This window comes from Cannabis sativa, chromosome 8 (genome assembly GCF_029168945.1).
Source record: "Cannabis sativa cultivar Pink pepper isolate KNU-18-1 chromosome 8, ASM2916894v1, whole genome shotgun sequence".
NCBI classification, from domain to species: Eukaryota; Viridiplantae; Streptophyta; class Magnoliopsida; order Rosales; family Cannabaceae; genus Cannabis; species Cannabis sativa.
This window is the reverse complement of record NC_083608.1, coordinates 50,546,157-50,571,128: the sequence shown is the minus strand read 5'-3', so window position 1 is coordinate 50,571,128 and position 24,972 is coordinate 50,546,157. Positions and strand designations below refer to the sequence as shown.

General features: G+C 26.3%; 4 protein-coding genes across 4 annotated transcripts; 2 read left to right on the top strand and 2 right to left on the bottom strand.

The window, feature by feature from the left end:
- Positions 1-5,869: 5,869 nt before the first annotated feature.
- On the bottom strand, positions 5,870-6,742 carry LOC133030669 (uncharacterized). The gene is made up of 2 exons (XM_061103485.1): positions 6,737-6,742; positions 5,870-6,364 (listed from the first exon to the last, which is right to left on the bottom strand). The coding sequence occupies exons 1-2, from the start codon at positions 6,740-6,742 to the stop codon at positions 5,870-5,872; spliced, it is 501 nt and encodes a 166-aa protein (XP_060959468.1).
- An 846-nt stretch (positions 6,743-7,588) lies between these two features.
- Positions 7,589-8,812, top strand: LOC115698887 (uncharacterized protein At1g08160). Its single transcript, XM_030626090.2, has one exon. It carries the CDS (start codon positions 7,766-7,768, stop codon positions 8,375-8,377), a length of 612 nt encoding a protein of 203 aa, XP_030481950.2. The 5' UTR covers positions 7,589-7,765; the 3' UTR covers positions 8,378-8,812.
- An 855-nt stretch (positions 8,813-9,667) lies between these two features.
- On the top strand, positions 9,668-10,282 carry LOC115700432 (NDR1/HIN1-like protein 1). Its single transcript, XM_030627974.2, has one exon. The coding sequence runs from the start codon at positions 9,668-9,670 to the stop codon at positions 10,280-10,282; it is 615 nt and encodes a 204-aa protein (XP_030483834.2).
- Positions 10,283-15,986: 5,704 nt separating this feature from the next.
- Positions 15,987-16,589, bottom strand: LOC115700431 (uncharacterized). The gene has a single exon (XM_030627973.2). It carries the CDS (start codon positions 16,587-16,589, stop codon positions 15,987-15,989), a length of 603 nt encoding a protein of 200 aa, XP_030483833.2.
- Positions 16,590-24,972: the final 8,383 nt, after the last annotated feature.

The window sequence follows — 24,972 nt, the reverse complement described above, 5'->3', positions numbered from 1 at the left end:
TATAACTTTTCTATTAATTTTTATTGTAAAATAATATTTTGTCATCTTAATTTTTATTAAACACCAAATTGTAGTACGGAATCATCTACAAAGATCTCAGTCAAAGCAGGCATATGCCAAACGTGTATACCCCCCGAAGCTACAGGTAGAACACATGGTAGAGAGACCATTTCGTACTTATCCTAATTGTTGGTTCAATTTATTAATATCATATATATGTTACGCAAAGCAAGGTCTGTCATTGAGAAGCTGGTGGGAGGTCTTTGTGTTTCGGGATTCTTAAGATTTTTAGGCTGGTGAACCCTGTTCTGGGGTTGGTTTTCATCATCGATGACGAGAGCCTTTTACAATAATTACCTGATGAAATCAGAGGGACCTATTGTTGGATATTAGGTGGGATTCTATCATCAAAGTCTAAAGCGTGGTTTGAACACTAAAACATCATCACATGGGATTAATTTTTAGAATGAATTAACATATCAATTAGAAACAATACTAATATAATTTCAAAAACTGATAGCTTCTTAAGTCGCAAATTTTCATTAAAGGGTATCTATTAGACTATCAGCATCAATCTAAATAATTAGAAGTTTATGCTGCAAAATATAATTAATTTAGTATTGCTTACTTTATTGTATATTTTTGGATGAATGCAAGAAAGATTCTTGAATTTTTTAATATTTTGTCAAAACTTTAAAATTTAAATTAATCTTTAATTATTTTTAAAAATGAAAATAAAGCTTTATTTAAAAAGAATTGTCAAATAATAGAATATTATAGTTTATATTTTGTCTTGCTATTTATGGTATAAGTTTTTTACTTTAAACTTATATAAAATTAATTATAAATTAATAAAATTATATATTTTTTTTTGTAGGACCGCGCAACGCGCGGTTACGTTACCTAGTTTAAAATAATATTACAGTTTCTTTTTCTTTTTGAGAAAAATAAGTACTTTTGCTCTATTTTAAAGAAATATCTTATGGTTAGGCTCACACTTCACAATAGTTTTGAGTTAAAGATAGAGTTGACTTTGACTAAAAATAGATCAAAGAAATTAAGAATTGTGTTATATGTAAAGTATAGATTTGACTTGAGTAAGTGTGAGTTTGAGTATTAGTGGGCCTACTTCCCAAAATTTCATTTTTCATTCTTGTTTGGGATTTTTATAAAAATATTATATTTTTTTTTAGTAAAAGTTTACAATTCTACAGCCACACAATTATTTTTTATAAAAATACTGTCTTTTTATAAAATAACAGTAAACATTGAAGTGAAGTCTACAAAAAAAAAAACTCAAAGCTAATAAAAACATGTCATGAATATATAGGTGTACACATGGATAATTTATTTGGCATTTAAGAGTATAATTTAATTGACACATTAAATTTGCGAACAAAAATAAAGTTAAAGAGGTATTGCCACAAAAAAATAATATTAAGAGTAAGTTTATAAAATTAAAACATAATTGAGTTTCCTCGCCAAAATATTTTATTTTTTTCTTTATTATGTGAAATTTTCCCTAATAAAATTTATATTTTTTATTTTTATTTATCTTATAAAAATTATATTTTCATTAATACTCTTTTAGCAAAAAAAAAAAATCCCCTAAAATATGTGGTTGACACTACCACTAGTTGGGAGTAGTATTCAAATCTATAGCCTAAATGCAAATTTGACTGAAATCTGGTAGAAAAAATAGTAAAAATATTATTTTAAGAATAATAGTTTTTCTTCTCTGAATTACAATTTTTGTAGAATTTTGCTCTATATACACCATTGAACTATACAAATTATTAAAAATGTGTTGTTTCATCTGCATTACATTTTTATTAAAACAATTTGTTATGTGACCATAAATCACAAATATGGTAAGAACATCTTAATAAATAATTAATACATTTATGTATAAAAATTATATAAAATGCAATATAAAAATTTACTTTTATATTTATATTATTGGATGCATGTTATACAATGAAAAACACTACTACTATAATTATATAGCAAATAATAAGTACCAAATTAATATCAAATTATTTCCAGCTTAATTATTGAAAAACTCATTGCTTAAGGATTGAAAAATTGCCCTGTTAAAAAGAGAAACCAAAATCAGCATCAGCTAGCCATTATTAATAAAAACCATATCTCGATAGATTAGGGCACGACAAGAAGCTTCCATCGATGGGTTTTAAAGATAGCGATTTGTGGATGAGTAACTATTTTAACTCAGTATGTAATTAATTAGTGAATTATGTGATTTGATGGTGTTTATAAATAGATATTAGAGAATGGAATTATGGGTTACTTGAGTTGAGTTCCTATAGCATCTTTCTATAGCATATGATTATGCGGCGACCAACTCCATCAATAATTAACTATTCCATTTAATTATAATGTATTATTAGTAATATTCATATTTAATTATATGTTTTTTTTTAATAATACATAATTATGTAAAAAGCTTTAACCTATTAATTAATTTATATGTTGTCACCTAAATTTATAGTGTATTTGATTATTAATTCTTTATCAATATATATGTATTTGATATGTCGACACTATTATATTAATTTTTATATATTTTTTGATAATTTAGTTTAGACTTAATACTATATATAAGTGATATGATCTTCAGGATCGGCTTTGTGCATAAGTGGGTTAGGCCCGCACTTAAAGCCCACACATTTTAATGGCCTAAATAAAAAAATATTTTTTTAAAAGATACATATATTTTTTTAATAATTTTTAAAAATACTATTTATTTTTATAGTAAAGACAAAAAAAATATTTTTTTGCTTATGGCCCATTTAATCTCAAAGGTGACCCTGATGATATTGTATATGTGTGCTCATATTCCATTGTTGCTAGCTTTTATATTTTTGGTTTTATTATGTCACTATTTCAAAATATATTTTTGTAATATTCCTATTTAGGGTGGTGCCTTGGTGGCATAGTGGTTGATACAAACGTTTAGAGAAGTGTTAAAATATGTTAGTAGTAGTATCCAAAGTGTCATATTGAATCAAATAATAGATCTATTATAAGATTTAATAATTTAATAATTAATTACTATTAGAGCATCTCGATTGAATGGAGTGTCAAAAAAAAAAGTACATTGCTATATCTTAATACATTAAAAAAAAAAAAAAACACTATTCAAATGGTGTTCTAACATATGTGTCATTTGGCCCAAATAAATTTTATATTTTTTATTTATCATAATGCCACTAATTATTATGATTTAATAAATTTTACATAACTTTATATTCTTTATTTACTATTACTGTTATTTAAGCAAAAAAAAATAATGATATTTGTATATTTTCAATATAATATTATAAATGATGATTAATAATAATTATATTTTTTTTGAGCGTTGCTATTGGGAACCAACGATGTCCAACACCTTTTATAAGTGGTGTCCCACGATTGGTTGACAATATTTCCTAAAAGTTATTTTCTTAAGTTATATGAGTCTTGGTACTTAATTATACTAATAGTGGTATGACATCGAGCACGGTGTTAGACACCAATGATATTTTTTAGTAATTTTTTATTTTTTTTTTTTACATCTTCACATTAGAGCACAACAGTAAATAGTGAGTTAAATATAACATAAATTTAATTTTTATGCCAAACTTCCAAATTTTACATCAAAATGTTCTTAAATATTTTTATAACTAGTTGTAAGATGCTTGGAATGGTGCTAGGTATAATTAAATGCATATTGGTGGAAATTAAAGTAGTATATCCATGAGAATAATTAAAGTTTGAAAAAACCCTATTATAATTATTAGGTAAATATTAATTATTTTCTTTGGTTATATGTATGTAGACGGATGAGTAATGATATGTACACATAATCAAATTGTTATTGTAGTGTAATTTCAATTAATTATTTTTATTTAAATTAAGTCTCACTAACAAGTAAATAATTTACTACATATTAAGTACTTGTGTGTAAAACCATTTGAGGGTAGCTCAAGTGGCCATAGGGGATGCGTGTGTATTGGAGGTCGTGGATTCGAGTCTCAAGTTATGCTGATGTAATATATAAATGCTTAAATCAAAAAAAAAAAAAAATACTTGTGTGTAATTTATATGTACACATAATCATTACTCATAAACAAGTATATATAATATCATAACATCCTTAAATATTATTATATGTAAAAAGTAATAAGTAACAATAAAAAATTAGAGAATCCATAATATATAGAATAAATAACTCATTATTATTAATTATTTGTTAACATAAGATTCAAAACATCTAATATATTATTTTGATACTTTGTATACATACATATATATAATATATGCATGTTACATAAAGAAAATACATACATACTTTTTAGGTATTTAAAACTCTAAAAATTACGTACATAATCAAATTATATATGTAAAACTCATTGCCAAAGGATTGAAAAATTGCCCTGAATAAAGAGAGAAAATAGTTATCATCATAAGTAACCATAATCCATAAAACCTGGAGGATTAGGGCACTGCATGGTGATAGTGTTCCATCCAAAAGCTCTGATATTAAGTAAAAAATCTGAGTCCATCACTAGAGAAGAGAAGAAATATTGATTATATAATATGATTTAGTGGATGAGTATATAGAATTAAGTGATCAAACAATATATATGTATAAATATATATATATATATATATATATATATATATGAGGAGAGTAGAGAAGGTTTTAGTGGTGTTTATATAGAGATCTGAAGAGAGTGTGGTGAAGATGGGTTCCTTCTCCAATGGAACAGCATCTTCCATGGCATATGCGGCGACCAACTTCAATTCATTCATATATAAATAAATAATATATTATAACTATCCACTATTAATTAATTATAAGGCTTTAATTATATATTTATAGTTTGCTATTTACAATTTTTGTTCTCACCTTATTATTATATCTCCTCAATTTTTAGCCTTTTAAAAATAATTTTTAAACTATTAGTTTTGTCATACATAGTAATTAAAATAATAACATAATTGTTTAGTAAGTTGTCATATCAATACTAACTATATATGTAATTAATTTAAAATATTTTAATTTAATTTTATGTAATTTTTTTAATTATTAGTTCATTTTTAGTTTAATGATTTTTAAAAAATGCAAAAAAAAAAAAAAACTAATGTCAAATTATACACACATGGTGCTAATGTGACAACTAGCTAAACAACTATATATCATCATTTTATTTGTCACGTATGATAAAATTTGATAGAAGAGTCGATTTATAATAAGAAAATGCTAAAAGGTATCACTAGTGCATAACGTGTCTAGAACTCTCCTAAGTGTCGCATCGCTAATGATGCAAAGTATTAAGTCATATATAATTTAATATATAATAATTCATAGAGAATATCACTAATTAATATACCTGTCATTGTTAGTTTTTTTTTTTTTTTTGTTTTATTATGTCATGACCAATAATAATAAATTCAAGATAATTTTTGTTGGTCATGGTTGACATTGACAAAGCTAGCTAGTGTTGAAAATAAATGAAGAAAAAAAGGATTAAGTATATACTTATTATTGATAATGTGTGTCATGTGTCACTATATAAATATGTTTATATATTTTAATAAGGCCGACATTTTCACTGATATTTGTAGTGGGTGTTTTCTTAGCTAGGTTATATATATATTATTCTAATAAAATATAATTATAGCTAGCTAGTCTTTTGTTTTTTATTTTACTTTAATTTATGTCCTTTTAATAATATCTATAAATAAAAAGAAAAATGGAGAATTATGTGTATGTAATTGTAAGAGAACATGCTTATTTAGTATGATTGAGCAATCATGTGTTTTTTTTTTTTTTTTTTTTTTGAAAGTAAGGGTAAAGTTTTATTCAACTTAAAATGATATCATCCCTTACAATAGAAAGCAAATGTGATGGAGCAGAAAATTCATCAAACATACAATCTGACATAAAACAGGATTGCCTTGCAATGCAATGAACAGCCCTATTTGCAGATCGTTTAACAAAAGAAATAAAAACATCTTGTAACTCAGATAATAAAGAACGACAGTCTTGAATAAGTAACCCAAACTGAGATGGCATTTGAACTGAACCATTGATAGCCTGAACAGTAACTAAAGAATCAGTTTCAATTTCCACATCAGTTATTTTCTTCGTCTTTATCCAACTCAAGACTTCTTTCATTCCCACCACCTCAACAATCTCAGGAGCAACCACGCCAATTTTACTCCCCGAAACTGCTTGAACAAGCTTCCCAGCCGAGTCCCTAACTATGAACCCAAACCCAAACCGATTTTCACTTTCGAAGATGGCCCCGTCGACATTGATCTTGAACTTTGTAAGAAGTGGTTTTGTCCAATGCTCCTTCCCATTCCCAATATTAACATTGAGTAATGGAAATGATCCTTGTGATTGAGCATTTTGTCAATTGCCAAGATTAGTGGGCATACAAAAATGAGACTTTAATTTGAAAAAAATATGGTATTTCTAAAAATTAATTTAAAAAATATATACCCTAAGCTAGGTAGTCCTACCTTTTGTACAAGATAGAAGAATGAGTGGGTCTTAAGAAAAGAAAATTATTAAGCTTTTTATTTAAAAAATATGTAATATTTTTAAAAATTACTAAAATATACATATTTTAAAAAAATATTTTTTTCTTCTTAATTAGGTGGGCTCTAATGTGGGCCTAATCCGTCTGAACCCAAACTCGGCCCTGCCTTTGTAACAAAGAACAATCATTTATGTGTATGTATTTTTGTATATATTAATTAATTTTGTCTAAAAAATACTATGATTATTTAATTAATATTTACAATCAAATAAGTATATATAAACCAAATGTAACAGCTACTTCGGTTAATTAGGTAGTTTTTGCTACAAGATCAAAGTTTTCTAACATAAAAATTTAATAAATGCAGCGGACTAAATACTAACATTTTAAAATATTGGGGATTTAGATGCAAAAAGAAAAAATATAGGGTTCTAAGTACAAAAATAGTGAACTAAGTTAGAAATTATATACCTCCAAATAATTATATATTAATTTATTATAAAAAAATATGTATTAATTATTGACACGTTGTCATTATTCAGTTCATATGTTTTTTAACAGCTAAATACTAACATTTTAAAATACTGGGGATTATTGATTTTATGGGGCGAAAAATAAAATATTTAAAACTTTATACATATAAAATTTAAATTATCAAAAGTTGAGGGAGCGTATGACCCCATAAATTAAACTCCCTCCCTCCAAATATTAATCTTTCTTTCAATTAATTAAAAATATATATTTATATAAATATACATGTGAGGTCTATATATATTAAACTGAATTACCCAAAAAAAAATGGAGGAGATGATGAGGCATATTTGCTCTTTCTAATTAACATATTAATTAAGAAAATAATAATAATAAATAAATAAATTGTACATGCTCACTCTGTTCCAACTATATACATATATTAGTTTTATCATTATATAAACCTTTTTCTTTTACCAACTTTTGAATGTTCCAATTTTCATAATGAAGAAAAGAACATATATATAAATATATATATATTCTTACACCCCCTTATAGATTTCTTGAGTTTCATGCAAGAAACCCAAAAGTGATTAATATATAAAAGTGTTACACTCTCTATAATCATAATATTCTCTCCATTATATAAATAGAGATCTTCAATATATCTCATTGTTCTCAACTCTAGTACTCAAAACTATACTCTTAAAAAAAATTGTTTGATAACATATAATTTCAATATGGCAAATCCACCAACTCAACAAACGACTGTGGTGACCAAGCCACCACCAAGAAACCACATCCTTCGTTGGGTGGCTACATTCATTTTAGGGCTAATAATCCTAGTTGGATTGGCTGTGCTCGTAATATGGCTTGTCGTCAAGCCAAAACGATTCATTTTCAGCGTCGAAGATGGTTCAGTCAACAACTTCAAAATCTCCAACGACAATCATCTAAATGCATCGTTTAACTTTGCTGTTCGGTCATATAACCCTAACTCCAAAGTCTCTGTCTACTATGACTCTATTGAGTCTAGGCTTGATTACGATGACCAAACCCTAGCCTTCAATGTGGTGAGCCCTTTCTTCCAACCTCATCGCAATGTGACTCGCCTCCAAGTCAAACTCACAGCCTCGTACACAACTCTACTTAGCTCGGTCTCTAAAGACTTGAGGCTCGAGAAGAAGTCTGGAAAGATCGAGCTCAATCTCTCGCTTAAGGCAAGGATTAGGTTTAAAGTAGGTGTTTGGAAATCTTCTCATCGAACCTTAATTGTATTTTGTCCCTCTATTTTGATTGACTTTTCTAAGTCCAAGACTTTCGATAGAACTAATTGTAGCGTTGATCTTTGATTTTTTAGACATTTCTAATAGAAGTACGAAAAATTCGAATTATCGAAAAACTCGTTTTCTATTAAAGTATAATGATATGACGATAAACACAAAATTTATTCTCAAAACTATGTTTGAGTATAATTAGTGTTTATCGCATTCATTTTATTATTTTTTCTATCAATGATTTCAAGTAGTAATTTGACTAATTAGGGTTGAGTTACGACTCAAATCTTTGATAGTATTACGATCGAGTGATGTGTGTAATAATTGGTTTTTGTAAAATGATTGATTTGTGTTTGAAGTGTTAATTTGTTAATTTTGTATCGAGTTGTATGGTGGTGATTGTGTCAATAGAGAGATATTGTATTTGGTGTTTTCTTTAGTTGAAATTATTTGTAATCTTTGTATAAATTTAAAAGATGGGATTTACATATTCATAAATTTCTTATATAATTCTTTGAGTTAAATTAATAGTAAATGAATATTACATATTTTCATAGCATTTTTTATTTTAGAATTCAGCTTAATTATATTTCATCAACCAAGTATCATCATCACAGATATTGAACTTAATCAATTGAGTCTTAGAAAAACCGATCTAGTCTACAGCGAACCACAAAATAAATTTATGCTTTGGAGTAATTAATCGACCGTGCCCATACCTATCCATACCACCCCAAAATAAAATTGAAAGGCTTTATTAAGCTTTTATTTAATTAAAATAAAATGTATTGTAAACAATAAATATTAACAGTTTAGTTGATTAGGTTATATGTTACATAAGTGGGTTCAAATATAATACATTTTTTTTATATATATATATTTCTAAAATTTAGGATCCCAAAATATATTAAGTCCATATATTCTCAAAATCAGACTAACTATAAACTAGCATGAAAAAGAAAGTATATAAATATATTCCCGGGAAAACAAAAGAACTAATGAATTATTAATTGTCATTGCCAAAAAAGAAAAAAGCTATTGACATATATTTCATTTATAGACCTTTTTCTTTTCATGAACTTTTAAATGTTCCAATTTTCAAATTGAAGAAAAGAACACTATATAGATAGTACATATACATCTTGTGATTAAAATAACATTGCTAGGCCCCATCAAATATTTCTTGAGTTTCATGCACGTAAATATTACTATATAATTAATTTATGTAAATTAATTAATAAAGTGTAACAAACTCAAAACAAATATTCTCTAATTACAATAGCTATATATATAGCTTTATTAATGATCTCCTACCAAGTATTACGAACTCTACTAAATTCAAATTGATACATTGATTTCATTTCTATGGAGAATCCAAAAACGACAACAACTGGTGAGAAAACGACACAAAGTCAAATCTTCATCTCATGGTTAGCTACATTCATTCTAGTCTTGATAGTGTTATCAGGTGTGACCGTTCTCATTATATGGCCTGTACTCAACCCAAAACGACTCGTTTTCACTGTTGAAGACACTTCATTCCAATACTTCCAAATCTCAAACGACAATCTAAATGCGTCGTTTAACTTCACCGTTCAATCTCAAAACCCAAACTCCCGAATCGCAATCTACTACGACTCAATCCATTTCAAAGTCATTTACCAAGACCAGGCCTTAGGGGTTGGAGTAATGGGCCCATTGTTTCAGCCCAAAGATGAGAAGACTCGGTTCTACCTTAATACTACTACTAATAATAGGCCCATTGGGCTTCCGAGATGGGCTTCCAATGATTTGAAGGTCCAGCAGAAGAAGTATGGTAAGATTAAGGTTGACCTTGAGATTTATGGTAAGATTAGGTTTAAAGTTGGTGTTTGGAAATCTTCTCATCGAACCCTAATTGTATTTTGTCCATCTGTTTGGATTGATTTTTATGAGGTTAAATCCTTCCACAAAAGTAATTGTAACGTTCAACGTCTTTGAATTTTAGTTTTAATTGAGTAATTATGTATAGGGTTAATACTATTTTTAATCTTGTATTTTCTTAAAATTATTAATTGAAGTCTCTATTTTGTTAAGATAAAAATAACTATGTATTTTCTAAAATAGTACAAATAGGATTTTGAGCTCAATTTTTAAGAATTTCATTTTTAATATAACTAACCTGAAGATAATTTCTAGCATGATGTAAAAAAACGTAACTAGTTTTGTTATAACGTCTCTATATCGGGTTTATTAAGTTTTATTTTGACAAAAATCAATTCAGAATACTATTTAGTACTATGTTGAAAAATACAAAGTATAAATTATTTTACAAAACACAAGGTTCATTCTGTAATTTTTGTAAAACACAACGTTTAAAATAGTATTTACTCTTATATAGGCTAAGGCGGGGTAAGCTTGTACTTAAGGCCAAATAAAAATATATCTTTTAATAAGTTTACATATTTTTTAATTTTTTTTAAATATCATTTATTCTAAAACTAAATTATTTTCCTAAAGCCTAAATCAACTACTATGGGTTTAACACTCATCAATAAAAAATATGGGCAAAATACTTTTTCTAAATTTTTATGTGGTAATTTTGTAAAAAAAAATTAAGAATTTATGTGAAAATAAACTTAAAATTATGACACAAACCAATCTTTGTACAAAATATGGGAAAATAAACTTATTAAAAATTCTAAAGAAAGAGCCATGAAATAAGTTTTTTTTTTTTTCAAACTTATTAAAATTAAAACATTGAAATCATGTAATTTTCACTTTAATTATTTTGTCTAGCTAGCAATAATAGCAATTATAATCATGTAAAATAAAAGAATTAATGATGCATGTTTGATTTCCTATATACATTCTTCTTGTCAATTTATAAAAGTTACCTAGATTAATATTAAGAGTGATAATGTAAATTTACATGTATATATTTTAATCTCAATATATAAATATATTTTAATGAAAAATAGTCCTCCCACTATAAACACAATCAGCATAAAAAAATTGGAATAAGTTGAAAAATATATTTTTGTTATCTATTAATCAAAAATAGCCTTATATTATATTATATTAAAATATACTCATTTTTTTGAGAGGGTTTCCTAATATATTCTCACTCTCTATTAAGTCTAGCATATAATTTACTGGGATCTAATGAGGACATATTTATAAGTGGGTATATCTTAAAGAATATAAAAATAGAGGTAAAAATTAAAACAAATCAAATAAAGTGGATATACAATGTAATTTCATCTAATAAATAAAAGTCTATACAAAAGTATAAACTACTTTATTCGTGAATCTTTTAACAAAATGTAAAGACTCATTATTAATCTGAGAAATTAACTTTTCCAGTCCTGAACAATATTACCATATGGAGAAACCATATAGTGCTTGAACAATGCACATCTTGGACTAAACTAAGACACAAGGTCAGTTCTAAAATTTAGTAGACTATGGGAAAAAAAAATACTTTTTTGACCCTTATTTAAAAAAAAATGATACTTTTTAAATTCAGTAATATACAATTTTAAAAGGAAATAAACTTATTTTAGGCTCCTGGACCGACTAGGTGGAACTTAAATACAAGCCTAACTCACATATGCCCAAACCGAGTCTACTAACACAGTCTGATTCCACCTTAATCGAAGCCCATTGTTTCTCTTTTAAATATTTTTTTTTTTTAAAAAAAAAAAAGAAAAAGTTAATGGTGAATATGAAAAGGATCACAATTGTAAGCTTAATCCTTTTTATGTATTGAGTTTGAATAAATTAAGGAATAAGATACTAAAATAGAAACATAAAAAAATATGCATGTTCTCTCTGGCCAGCTCATCCAAGTATTGCAAACTATACTTAAACCAAGCAAACTTTATTCCCTCCAATATATATATTCTTTTTTTCTAAAAGGAAAATAGAAACAATTTAAAAATATCATACTTTTAATTTTTTTTTTTTAAATACCACATTTCAAATAGGATGGTGCTTTTATATATTATTATCAATTAATCTCCTATTGGGTTTATTCACTAATTGGGTAACTTAATTTGGATATTTACCATTGGTCTTCCTCCAAGTTACTCGAGTAAATAACTTGATCTAGTATTAGTTAAGTTATAAATGGTCACTCATTGAATATTGTGAGAAAATATACCAATATCCTTTTTATTTTCAAAAATATCAAACAACTAATATTTAAAATTGATAATATTTAGTAATTACACTAAATTCTTGTGGTTGGTAAAAAAAATACCTCAATTACTTCTAATTACATAATCATTAAGTAATTTTCTAATTAAACAAACACATGAAATCTAATAATTAAGTAATTACTTATTGTTTTTCTTTTAATAAAAAATGGAAAAAAAAAAAAAATCCATCAAGACTTTTTTTAGCCCCCAAGACATCTCTAAATGCCAAGTTTGGTTTGGAAAATTTATATATAGAATATCAATTTTGGCAAATTAATTATTTCCTTTATACTCAAAACATATAATGCTAATTAAACCAAAGTTTATGTGTTAAATTTGATTGGAAAAAAAAAAGCATTATATTTAGGGATTTTGGACTATAGCTATAAATATTGCTTGGAAATAAATTTTGTTTTGGACTATATTGATTATTTTTTTGTAGCCATGAAAAAAATTATTTTGATTAGTCAAATAATAAAATATAATTATGACTATTTTAGAAGTGTCATAAAATAAACATTCTAAATTTTATAATAATGATATTAGAAATCTCATTTTCTAAGATGAAATAAAATAAAATGTGCTAACAAATTAAATGCTAAAGATCAAATTTGTTGTTGTACCTAATTAAAAAAATTAAAAATTAATTATGAGGTAGGGCCTTTCAATAATTTCCTCTTTTAGTATTTACAAGTTAGGAGTCATAAATATAGAGTTAAAATGGCAATAAATATAATATTACATTAATTTGACAAAATCTTTTTTATATATAAAATATGGTCATCTAATATTTTTGTTGGTTTAAGAATATAATAATATTTTGTTAAATTTAACAGTGTTTTAAAATTAGTTTTATAAATATATATTAATATTAGGGGAATTATCCCATATATTATTTTTTTATTTTATTTTTTAAATTTACGGTTTGGGTTTCTAAAGTGGTTGCAGCGCTAGTTGTAATAGGGGTTTCTATATGATTTTTTGTTGCAATTTAGATTGCAATGCTAGTTGCAATAGGGATTTCTATGTAGAATTTCGTAAAAATGCAAAAAAAAAAAAAATGTTTTGAAGTGTAAAAATGAAAAAACCCCTTAATATTAATACTATTTATTTTAGATTAATTTAAATATATATTAATATTAATATTATTTATTTTAGGTTAATTCAACTTATACTAATTTTAAATTAATTTAAATATATATATAAATATTAATATATTATTTGTAACTTTATTATTTTTTATTGTTATTTTAATATTAAAATTTTGTTGAATTTTAATATTCTTAAACTTTATATTTATTTTCCTCAAATATATAAAACTTTAAATATTTTAAAAAAATTAATAAGTGATTTTTACTACCATTGTGAAGTGTAATATTGTTATTGGTACAACTCAATATCAGGTCCCACTTATTTTACATTAATAAATATTATAAAAAATCGCTAATTAATTATAAAACGACACTTTATCACAATAACAATGCCTCGTAGCAATGCTGATATAAGTAGCTAGCTAGATCTAACAAACAAAAAGTATACGTACGTGTGTATAATATATTTATTTATTTATTGAAAACAAATTGTATAATATATTTATATCATGCTCATGCTATAAATTATAACAATATATAATATTTTTTTTATTAAGTGTATGCGTGAAATATAAAGAAAGATATAACATTTATTGCTCTTTTAATTAAAGAAGTTTAAGTTAATTGATTAAATATTTTTACTTCTCATACTTCATGTCCCTTTCATATTGTATATATGTTTTTTTTAACTCAAATTTTCTTTAAATTTGATTGGCCGATCGTATTTTGGAGTGTGGTCAAAACTTGTCCATTATAGCTGTATAGATATTTTTAACAATGATCAACTAATTATTAGCTTTGCAATAATATTCTTTATAAATAATAATTAGTTGTTGGTTATTTTTATTTTTATATTTTTTATATGTATATTTTTTAGATTCATTCTAAGAATATATAGTGTGAGGTAGCAGTACTCTACCCTCAAAAATTTCTAAGTTAAGTTTTTTTTTTTTCTTAAAAATTATTGCCGCCAAAAATTAAACTTAGGTATTTATTTGTAACTGAGAGTTAAATTTAAGTATTTATACCGCAAATTACTCCTATATGTTCGATTGATTATTATATATGCATACACTTTTAATAGATATTACTTATGAATGGATGGTATTAGAAAAATTTGAATTTTTATGTTTAACTTTTCTTTTTAATTAGAATAATATCTCATTTTTACATTATATGGGGTGAGATTGTTTCAATATTGGCAGAAAAAAAAAAAGAAAACAAGTTTTTCAAAAAACAAAAAAATTGATTTTGACATAAATATTTCGTATATATATTTTTAATATAGTGTAAAAAGAGATATTTTCTCATATTTGTTTAAATTAAGTACAAAAATTAAAAATTCCCATTTATTATTTCTCACCATTAGATTTAAATCTAATTATTTAGTATTTTTAAATTAATATTTATATTTAAATTTATTTAGTATAACTATCATATTAGAAATACTCATTAAAAATTGTTATATATATATTTTTTTTATATGAAAATGATATATATATATATATATAATATGATATTAATTTTTATCCAACCTTAAAGTGCGATTTAGAAATACATCTTAATTATTATATAATGTGTGTTGTTTTATTTTGATAATAATATATATATAAGTAATTTATAATATGAATACTTAAGTTTAATTTCTAATTACAGATAAATATTTAAGTTTAAGTTTTTGACAGTAATAATATCCATTTTATATTTTTGGAACTTTCGTAATTATCTGACCGTTAAGTGTAAGACAATAACCACAAGGCGATTTCCTAATTAGTCCAAGTCATTAAATTTTTATTTTTTATTTAAAAATTAATTTTTTTAAATGAAAATAATCTTTATTAAATAGAAATATCCGCTAATACTAAGGACTGAAGAGCAAGGGGAATATCACTCTCAGAAAAAAAAGACGACCTGACCAATAAGCACCACGTGCCATACAGTGCGCGACTTTGTTAGCAGACCGTTTAACATGACCAATAAAAACATTACTTAAAGAAGATAAAATAACTTGACAACAAATAAACAAAAAATAGAAGGCATAGATACCGAACTAAGAATAGCTTGAACAACTAAAAGGCAGTTTGTCTCTAAAATGACATTTGACCTGTTATTCCTTTTTATCCAACTAAGTGCTTCTTTGACACTGAGAACTTTTGCAATTTCGGGTCGGCAGCTGACAGAAGAAATAGTTGAAAACGCCTCCATCACTCGGCCATCCCAGTCGCGTGCCACAAAACTCGTGCCTATCTCATTTGTGGCTTCAAAAACTGCCCCATCCACATTAATTTTTAACTGACTAGCAGCCGGTTTGGACCAGTAATCTCTTGTGTTAGTGCGATTGGAAGCCAAAGACATCGAGCCCGGCCGCTTAGACTAAGCACTCGTCCATTGTCTAAGAGTGGTACGAGCCAGTCAAATAACATCAGCATCACTATAGCTTCTACCATTCCAAAGCATATCATTCCGAGCCTTCCAAATCGCCCAACCAACCATGACGACTTCTTCCACCAACCCTATATTGCCCACTGCCAACACTTCCAGAAACCAGTCAAAAAGATTGGTTGTTTTGGAAATGCCAACACCTAACGCAGATCGGAGCCAACATGAATGAGCAAAGGGGCATTGAACCAAAACATGGAAAATTGACTCTTCCGCATGGCTGCACAACACACAATGCAACTCCACTGGAACATGTTTACTAGAAAGTTGAGTACGCGTAGGCAAACAACCCGAAAGAGCTTTCCAAACAAAATGTAAAACCTTAGGAGGGGCTTTAATCTTCCACAACATCCTCCAAATATCATCCTCCATAGAGGAGTTCCAACTACCATTGACTGACTGTAGATGATTATAGGAACTTTTGACAGTGAAAAAACTAGTTGGATCCTTATTCCAAAACCAACTATCACTCGCAAGATTAACACTCAAAGGCACCTGTTTGATTAGCTGAACATCACGGGAATCAAACAAGTCCTCAATAAGCTCCAAGTCCCATTTTTTACTACATGGCTTCATGAGTTGAGACACTTTACAATTAGTCAGTGTCGGATGATTGGAGACCACACACTAGGGTTGTACAAAAAAATTTGTAAACCGCCCAAACTGAATAACCCGCCTAAACCGTACCGAAAAAACCGATAAAAATTATAAACCGAAATAACCCGAAAAATTACAAACCGCCCAATCTATTAATTGGGCGGGTTGAAAATAGGTCCAACTCGCCTAATTAAACCGACCAACCCGATTTTGCACCTTTAATTTTTTTTTAACTTTTTAGTTTTTATTATATATAACATAAATGATTAAATATATAATAATATAAAGTTATATATTTAATTATTAGTTTTAAAGTCATATATATGGCGTTGTATTTTGGTGGAATGATTTTTTTAATTTATCTTTTTAATTTTTATTGATTTTGATTTTAAAACTTAAAAAAAAAAAGTTTGGCCGGTTTGGGCGGGTTAACCCGACCAAACCGTTGGTCGGTTTATATTTTTTTTTTTACATTGGGCGGGTTGCAATTAAATTTTAGCAACCTGAACTTTAGATTGGGTTAGAAAATATATAGGATAAACTGCCCAAACCGACCAATGTACAGTCCTACCACACACGGATTATCCTCAGACAAAAGCCAAGGAATGTTAAGCACCTTAGTGGATGAACCAGGTCCTATTCTCCTACGAGTGCCATCTTTGAGCAGCGTTTGTGACTCAAAGACACTACGCCATATAAAAATCAATTTAAATACACCAATAAGAAATATAACTTAGGTATTATTACTGTTAAAAATTTAACTTAGATATTTATCTACAATCGAGAGTTAAACTTAACTATTTAAGCTGAAAATACTTATCGTACCTATAATGTTATTTACCCATTATATACATCAATCTAATTAACTACTTCTTAACGCACATAGTACTACGTACTTGTTATGATCAATCTTAATTAACAAGTGCATGCATATTAAGCAAAACCATAAAAAACAAAAAACAAAAGTCATGGTTTTTTGTATTGGAATTGGACCCCCTCCTCCTACCCTAGCCTTATATATACATTTTCTTAGCAAGCTATATATAGGGGCCCATGAATTCGATTTCTCTAGAGCTCTAAAGAAATTATAAAGAGAAACATCTTGTTGAGATATTTTAGGATTTTTAGATATTTTATTTGACATTTGATTGATCTTATATTAGATGATGATCAATATATATAGAGAGAACTCTCTTTATTTATATCTTGCTTTTTTCTTTTTTTAAGTGATGACCCAATACCCACATGGACCTATCACTTCATTCATATTCCCTAATTCTTTGGAGTTTTGTCAAAAAAAATGAAAGAAAAAGACTAATAATATATGAAGTATAGTACATATTTTATGTAGTACTATGTTTGGTACCTATTATGACTTATATGCTTTTCACGAAGTATTCGATTCAATTAAATTCGCATAATTCAATCCAATTTAATTCGTAAAATGTGAAAATTTATACTTGTGCGGATTAGATTAGATTGAAAAAATTAAAATATGCACTTGTGCAGATTCAATGTTATTTGATCTCAAAAAGTAACCAATCCAATCCAATCTAATGCGTACTTAATTATATATATTGAGTTGGTGCATTTTATTTGTTTTATAATGGAAGACACAAGAAAAATTATTTTATTCACATAAACACATACACATAAATTTAAATATATATATACTAGTTTATCTATTTTAGTAATGAATACATATATATTTTAGTGTAAATCTAAAAATGAGTACATATACATATTGACATATATGTATATTGGTTCAATTTGTAGATAAATGGAGATAGAAATAGATTATTATTGGAGACTAAGAAACAATAGTCTTTTTTAATTTTTTCTATGAAACGTGCAAAAGAAATAGAAAAAGATCCCGAGAGAGTGATAGATATATATATATATATAGAGAGAGAGAGAGAGAGAGAGAGAGAGAGAGAGAGAGAGAGAGAGAGAGAGAGAGAGAGAGAGAGAGAGAGAGAGAGAGAGAGAGAGAGAGAGAGAGAGAGATAGAACTATACTTTTGGTGCAGCGTGAGTTCAACAATGGCAAAGTGAGGGAAGAGAGAGCTCATGGTCGAAGCTCACGGGGCTTAGGAGGCTAACGGCCAGAGCGCACAGGGGTGGGTCATCAGGGTTGGGTGTCCATTGCAGTTGGGTGGTTGTAAGGGGCTGCGGTGGGAAAGAGAACCGAGAAAGAGAGAAGGAAAAAGAGAAAGATAGAATGAAGAAGAAGAAGAAAGAGAAATACCCTTGTAATAGAAGAAAGAGAAAGAGAATAAGATATATTAAGTGTAGGGTTTTGTTTTAGGGTTTGTAGAATCGGTTTTGACCTATTTACATTTCTCACTATATAATGGATTTGCGAGGCTTTAAAATTGACGCAAATTCTATATATATATTTTTTAAATTCTACCTTTTGTAATTAGCAAGGGAGAGAGAATTGACACAAACCATTATTTATTTATGTTGTTTTAAAAACAACAAAATTATTTAAACTGGTACTACTCACGTCGATCAACGCGATGAGCAATCGTGTTGAACGATGTGAATAATGAATTTTGTAGTAGTGTTAATTTCTTATATATTTATCAATATAAATATATTTATTGAACTAATAATTTGTAGATGTCATTGCAAAAGAAGCATTACACAAGGAGAGGCAAATCATTTAAAGATACACACATTTATCTCAAAAATTAGAAGTTTTACGACATAAAACATTCTTAAATCTATTTATATATTCAGTAGTCAAACAATCAAACTCACTTTAATATTTAAGAAAGTCTCTTGCTCAAATATTTACTATTTTTTTTAGAAAAAGATAATTTCATTAAAAGGCAATGAACCAAAGAGATCCAACAATATTACAAGCATAATAAACTAAAATAAATTAGGGAGACCCAACCACTAGACACGAGAATCCAATTTAATTAGCTAAAAAATATGCTAGGAGCATTATATTATTTCACTTACAATATGAAATAATAACATTAGAGAAAGACTTCCAAATATAAAAAAATATCATTAAGAATAATATTATACTCATTGGACATCTTATTAAAAATTTAATTCACCTAAGTCAATAAACACACTAACGCGAGAACAACCCAAATGCCTACGTAGAAGAGGACCTTGTAGCATAGCTGAAGCCTTAGCCACATGTGGTTCAAGCATACCAGCGACTAGAGTGGCAACAAAACAAAGCACATCCCTATTAATTAAAACCGCCACAACCTCTCCATACCAAACCGCCTCCTTTCGAGGCAAATAACAACATCACAAATAAATTAAACTTCGCGAAATTCAGCTCAAAAGTATGAGCCTACGTACTAACTATATCATCAGAAATCAACTTATTATCATGCACAAAAGTATTACAGCAACACCAAATTCATCAATAAAGGACAAGAAATTCCTCAACTATTCAATAAAAATACTATTGATGTCTTGCGTGATTAGAATAACTATTCAATATTCAAATATTTAATTTTAACTTAATAATGAGATTAATTATATGGCTTTGTATATATATTTTCCAAATATTATTTAGATATATATATAGCTAGTAGCTTGTCATGCATGCATGCATGATTTTCTAGCTATAGGACAAGTGTACGTAGTAGTACTATACGTACTCTAAAAAAATATGTACATATATATAAGAAAGAAAAAATAATGTGTAAAGTTATAATTATGGGGTTTGATTTGAAATTGAGAAAACGACTTTAGCAATATATATATATATATATATATATATATAGAAGGAAATTAATAATAATAATGATCGATATGATTTAAGCATATTAGGACCCATCTATAGGCAACTTGTTTGTAACAATGTCACATAAAAGAAGAGAGAGCTTAAATTTCATGAAGAAAAAAAAAAAACAACCAAGTTAAAGCCCTAAAAGAAGAACAAAATGTTGGCATATGGTTTTTTTTTCTTTTTCTTTTCTTTTCTCTTTTTTTTTTGTTTTTCTTTTCATATAAATATAAATATATATATGTGTACGGAAAACTTATATGAATGTTATATGCACTTTTTGTCCAACTCCACCATGTGATGTTTTTTTCATTTTCATTCTATAAATATTTATATATTTATATATTTATTTTGTTGTTGTTGTTTTTGATTGAAATTAATAATAATTTTACATGAAATGACATATATATAATCCAATCAAGCCAGCATGTATGTGATCTTCAACCTCCAACAATGGAGGACCCTATATTGTCTGGTTTTGTTTGGATACACATCAAAATAATATATGGTATAATTGGGCTTCTATTTTTATTTGCAGATATTATAAACTCAATTAATATTGGATTTCTCTTAATTAATTATTATTAATATAATATAAAAGAATGTCACTCATGAGTTGTTTGGCAAAACAAATATGAGTGAGACTCGCTCAGTCAACTCCCTCTTCTATATTAATTCCCACCATTAATATCTAATTATGTCCATAATTATTGCTTTTATAATCATATACATATTTATATAAATTTATTATAATAATAACACAGGCTGAAAGTTGTTCATACTTTGAGTAATTCTCTATTTATTCTTGACTATAAGTTTGTTAAAATTATACTCCAATGTAGAGAGATTGTTTTTGTTAAGGGATCAATTAATAAAGTGGCATATAAGTTAGCTCGTACCTCTTATCTTTTGTTTGGTTGTAATGTTGCTAACACTGGTTGTGAGTACGTGAGTGTTTCTATATATACATATTCTTCTTCTACCTTTTATGTATAGTATATATTGTTGTAACATTTATTTAATCTTTTTGCTGCTCATTGTATTAGAGATGTAAAAGTAGTTGAGCTGTATTTTGTACAAAAAGTAATTTTGTGATATTTTTACATTAATTTTTACTATTGTACTCCAATACATAATTGTAAATTTTGATGCAAAATTTAATATGTTATTTAATGCTTACTTAATAATTTATTAAAAAATATATAATAATAATAATACAAAGTTAAATGTAAAATTTAATAATAAAATAAGAATAATGCCAGTCATTTAATGCAAATGAGTATGTTAGCTAAAATTTAATAATTAAATATTAAAAATGACATAATGATAAATATATAGAAGCATAACATTTATTGTGATGCAAATTTTGCATAATGCTATATTGTGATGCAAAATTTGGATTACTTTTGATTTAAATGTGAGATTTTTATATTATAATTTATCACACTATTGGAGTAGACTTTTAATAAAATGAGCTATATTTTGTATTTGTATTACTTATTTGTATCTCCAGTAGATAGGCATTCTTTTCTATTTTTATTGTAATAAAATTTCTAATACTCATCTTTGTCCTTAATTAATATTCTCTATATTTATTTGCTCTTGATCAATTTTTTTTCAAGCCACACTTAATTACATGTAGTAATCCAACTAACAACTACATATTTATTTAAAAGTCAAAGTTAAAATTCAAACATTTTGACATTTTAAAGACTATTTGATGACAAAATCAAAATTATTAATTAGATTTGAAAAAAGGCATACTAATATATGATTAATTGTTTGATGAATTCATGTTGTTGAGTGTATTAATAACCTTGTAACTTCTAAGGTCGTGGGTATAAGTATAACCATGTATATACACATGATATGATTAAATGTTATAATGATTTAATTAATTAGTTTTGGAATGTTAGAAGGTCAACTTATTTAATTATTATTCAATTGATTAATCTCTTATGATCTTGTCATGTTATTGCAAAATAGTGTTTTTTAATTTGTATATTGTTCTTCTAGAAAAAATAAATAGAGTATAGGTGTGTATATATCATGTATAGTTGACTTTTATAAGTTAAAATCATTAGGTTTAGAATTATATTTTAAAATAAAATAGATAATAATATCAAAGAATTTCCAATATATACTAATTTTATGAATTTTTTTTTTTTTTTTGTTTTTTAATGAAAAAAATGAATAATTCATTTAAAGGCAATTCGCCTATATCAGAGTCAAGAACCATACATCAAGGAAAATCTAATCACTAAACCATTATACTTTCAAAATAAATTAAATAGCAAATTTAGCAAGCTCACCAGCTATGATAGTGGCTCTATTAGAATGCTGCAATCCTATGATTCTTAATTTAGTGTTAGAGCCATATCTTTTGGGCGTATGCTAATCCTATCTGATTCACAGCTATACAGATAATGACCATGTCCATTCTGATACAGTTTAAGATTAGTGAGCAAAAAATTATTGGTAGAGTCGTATTGAGCTATATATAAGAACTTGAGCTATTCCACTCATCACTAATTAGTTTTGAGATGAAATCCCATAATTCTCAACAAGTCTAAATAATCGTGTACCACCGCCTCTAATAAACACGATGATGGTAACTTTGACTTTTATCAATTTTGGCATGACAATTTTTTTTCTTCACATGGTTAATACTTGTAGTGTTTTTATTTATCTTTACACTTCACGGTTAATCTTCGTCTAATATGGAAGGCTTTCACGTTTTTTTGTTACTTTTGGGGAGGCACATTTAATTTGTATTTTAAAATAAAATATTAAATATATTGTCAATTGATAAACTTATATATTATCATAGACAATTTTTTTTTTTTTTTATATTGGATTGTATCATAGATACTATAAACTTTTCAATGGAAAAAAATTCATTAATTTAAGTATCAATTAAATTGCTTGAATACATATTATATTCACAATGTGGATCCATGTTCTAATAAATTTAAGTTCTTACTATTCAAGTGTGATTCATGAATCATGAATGAATTTAATCAAAAAAAAAAAAAATATTTTTTATTTAAAAAAAAGGATCAAAAGTTTAATATAAGCTCACTATTCATCTCGTGATCATAATTGTGTAACTTTATTCAAACATAAGTAATAATATTGTCTATAAAACTTCCAAAATAAAAATAAAATATAAATATAAATATATGTAGTATATATATAGATGTTGTGGTACCAATTAATTTTTCTATTTATTTATTTATAGAAGATATAAATATAAATAGATGGATAGATAGTGGTAGTTGAAAAAGAAGAAGTAAAAGAAGAATTATTTATTTATTTTATTTTATTTTTTGAGAAAAACAATGTTGTCTAGTTGCTTTAGTATTAAGGGGACATCCCAATCTAACCTTTAAGTATTATTAAAAAGTAAGTAAACAAAGTTGATTGATCATTAGATTAATGTACTAATAATTATTACAAGTTCATCTTTTTGTTATAATATGCAAATAATAAATCATAATCACTTTCTTAAAAAGCTTATTAATTGACTAATTATATATACAACTCACTTCATTTCATCTCTTATATTATTCTTAATTTATATATATATTCCATTTTCCAATCCATTCTTAGATTTCATTAAAGCTAAATTTAACCAACCAAAAGTTGGCTTAATTATTATTTTTTATAATATATATTAGTTAAAAAATATATATGCATTCCTTTTTGAGATGCATGTCACCTTTCTACATTGAATATCTATCAAACCTAATTTTATTAATTTTAAAAATTTAATTTCATCCCCACATTAGTTATTATTTAATTCAATTAATTTTATCTAACTTCAAAACCACTCATTTCAAATAAAGTTTCTTAAATAAAATTAGGGGGAATTTTATAATAAATATTTTTTCTTTTAATATAAAGAGGAGATAAATAAATAAATAAATATTATATATATTTATTTATTTAAATTAAATGAACCAAGTCCCACCTTGTTCAATACTGACCTCTCCAATTTTAAATGTCTAATATTATTGTGACAGAATAGTTGTTAGTAGTTACATCATATTTATTATTTATTATAATATAATAAATATACATGTTCTATTTTCTTTAAGTGTCAATTTCTTATGTGCTTATAATTCAAGTAATTACACTAATTTTTTGATAATGATTTTTATACTACAATTATACATAGTTGGCCACATGTATATATGTAACTTATATAAGTTAAACTTACCATCTTATTCCATTAAATTGTGACTTTATACCAATAAAACTCATTGCATACGTAACAATTGATATTAAAATAAAATATAACAAATTTAACAAAAAAATAAATAAAAATAAAGTCAATTATTCTAATATTAAACCCATTGACCCATTTCATAATATTAATTATTATTACCCCACTTAATTGCATAATTATTATATTTCTGACCAATTGACAAATTTACACGTGTGATTTTACCGCGATTCACTCCGCCATTTACAAACAAACATAAACTTACAAACCCAAAACGACGTCGTAGCTTACATTACCCAACAGCCAAGCACAAAAATGCCATTGAAAACGGCGCCGTTTGACTTTTCTGAGACATTATTGTCTATTTCCTCC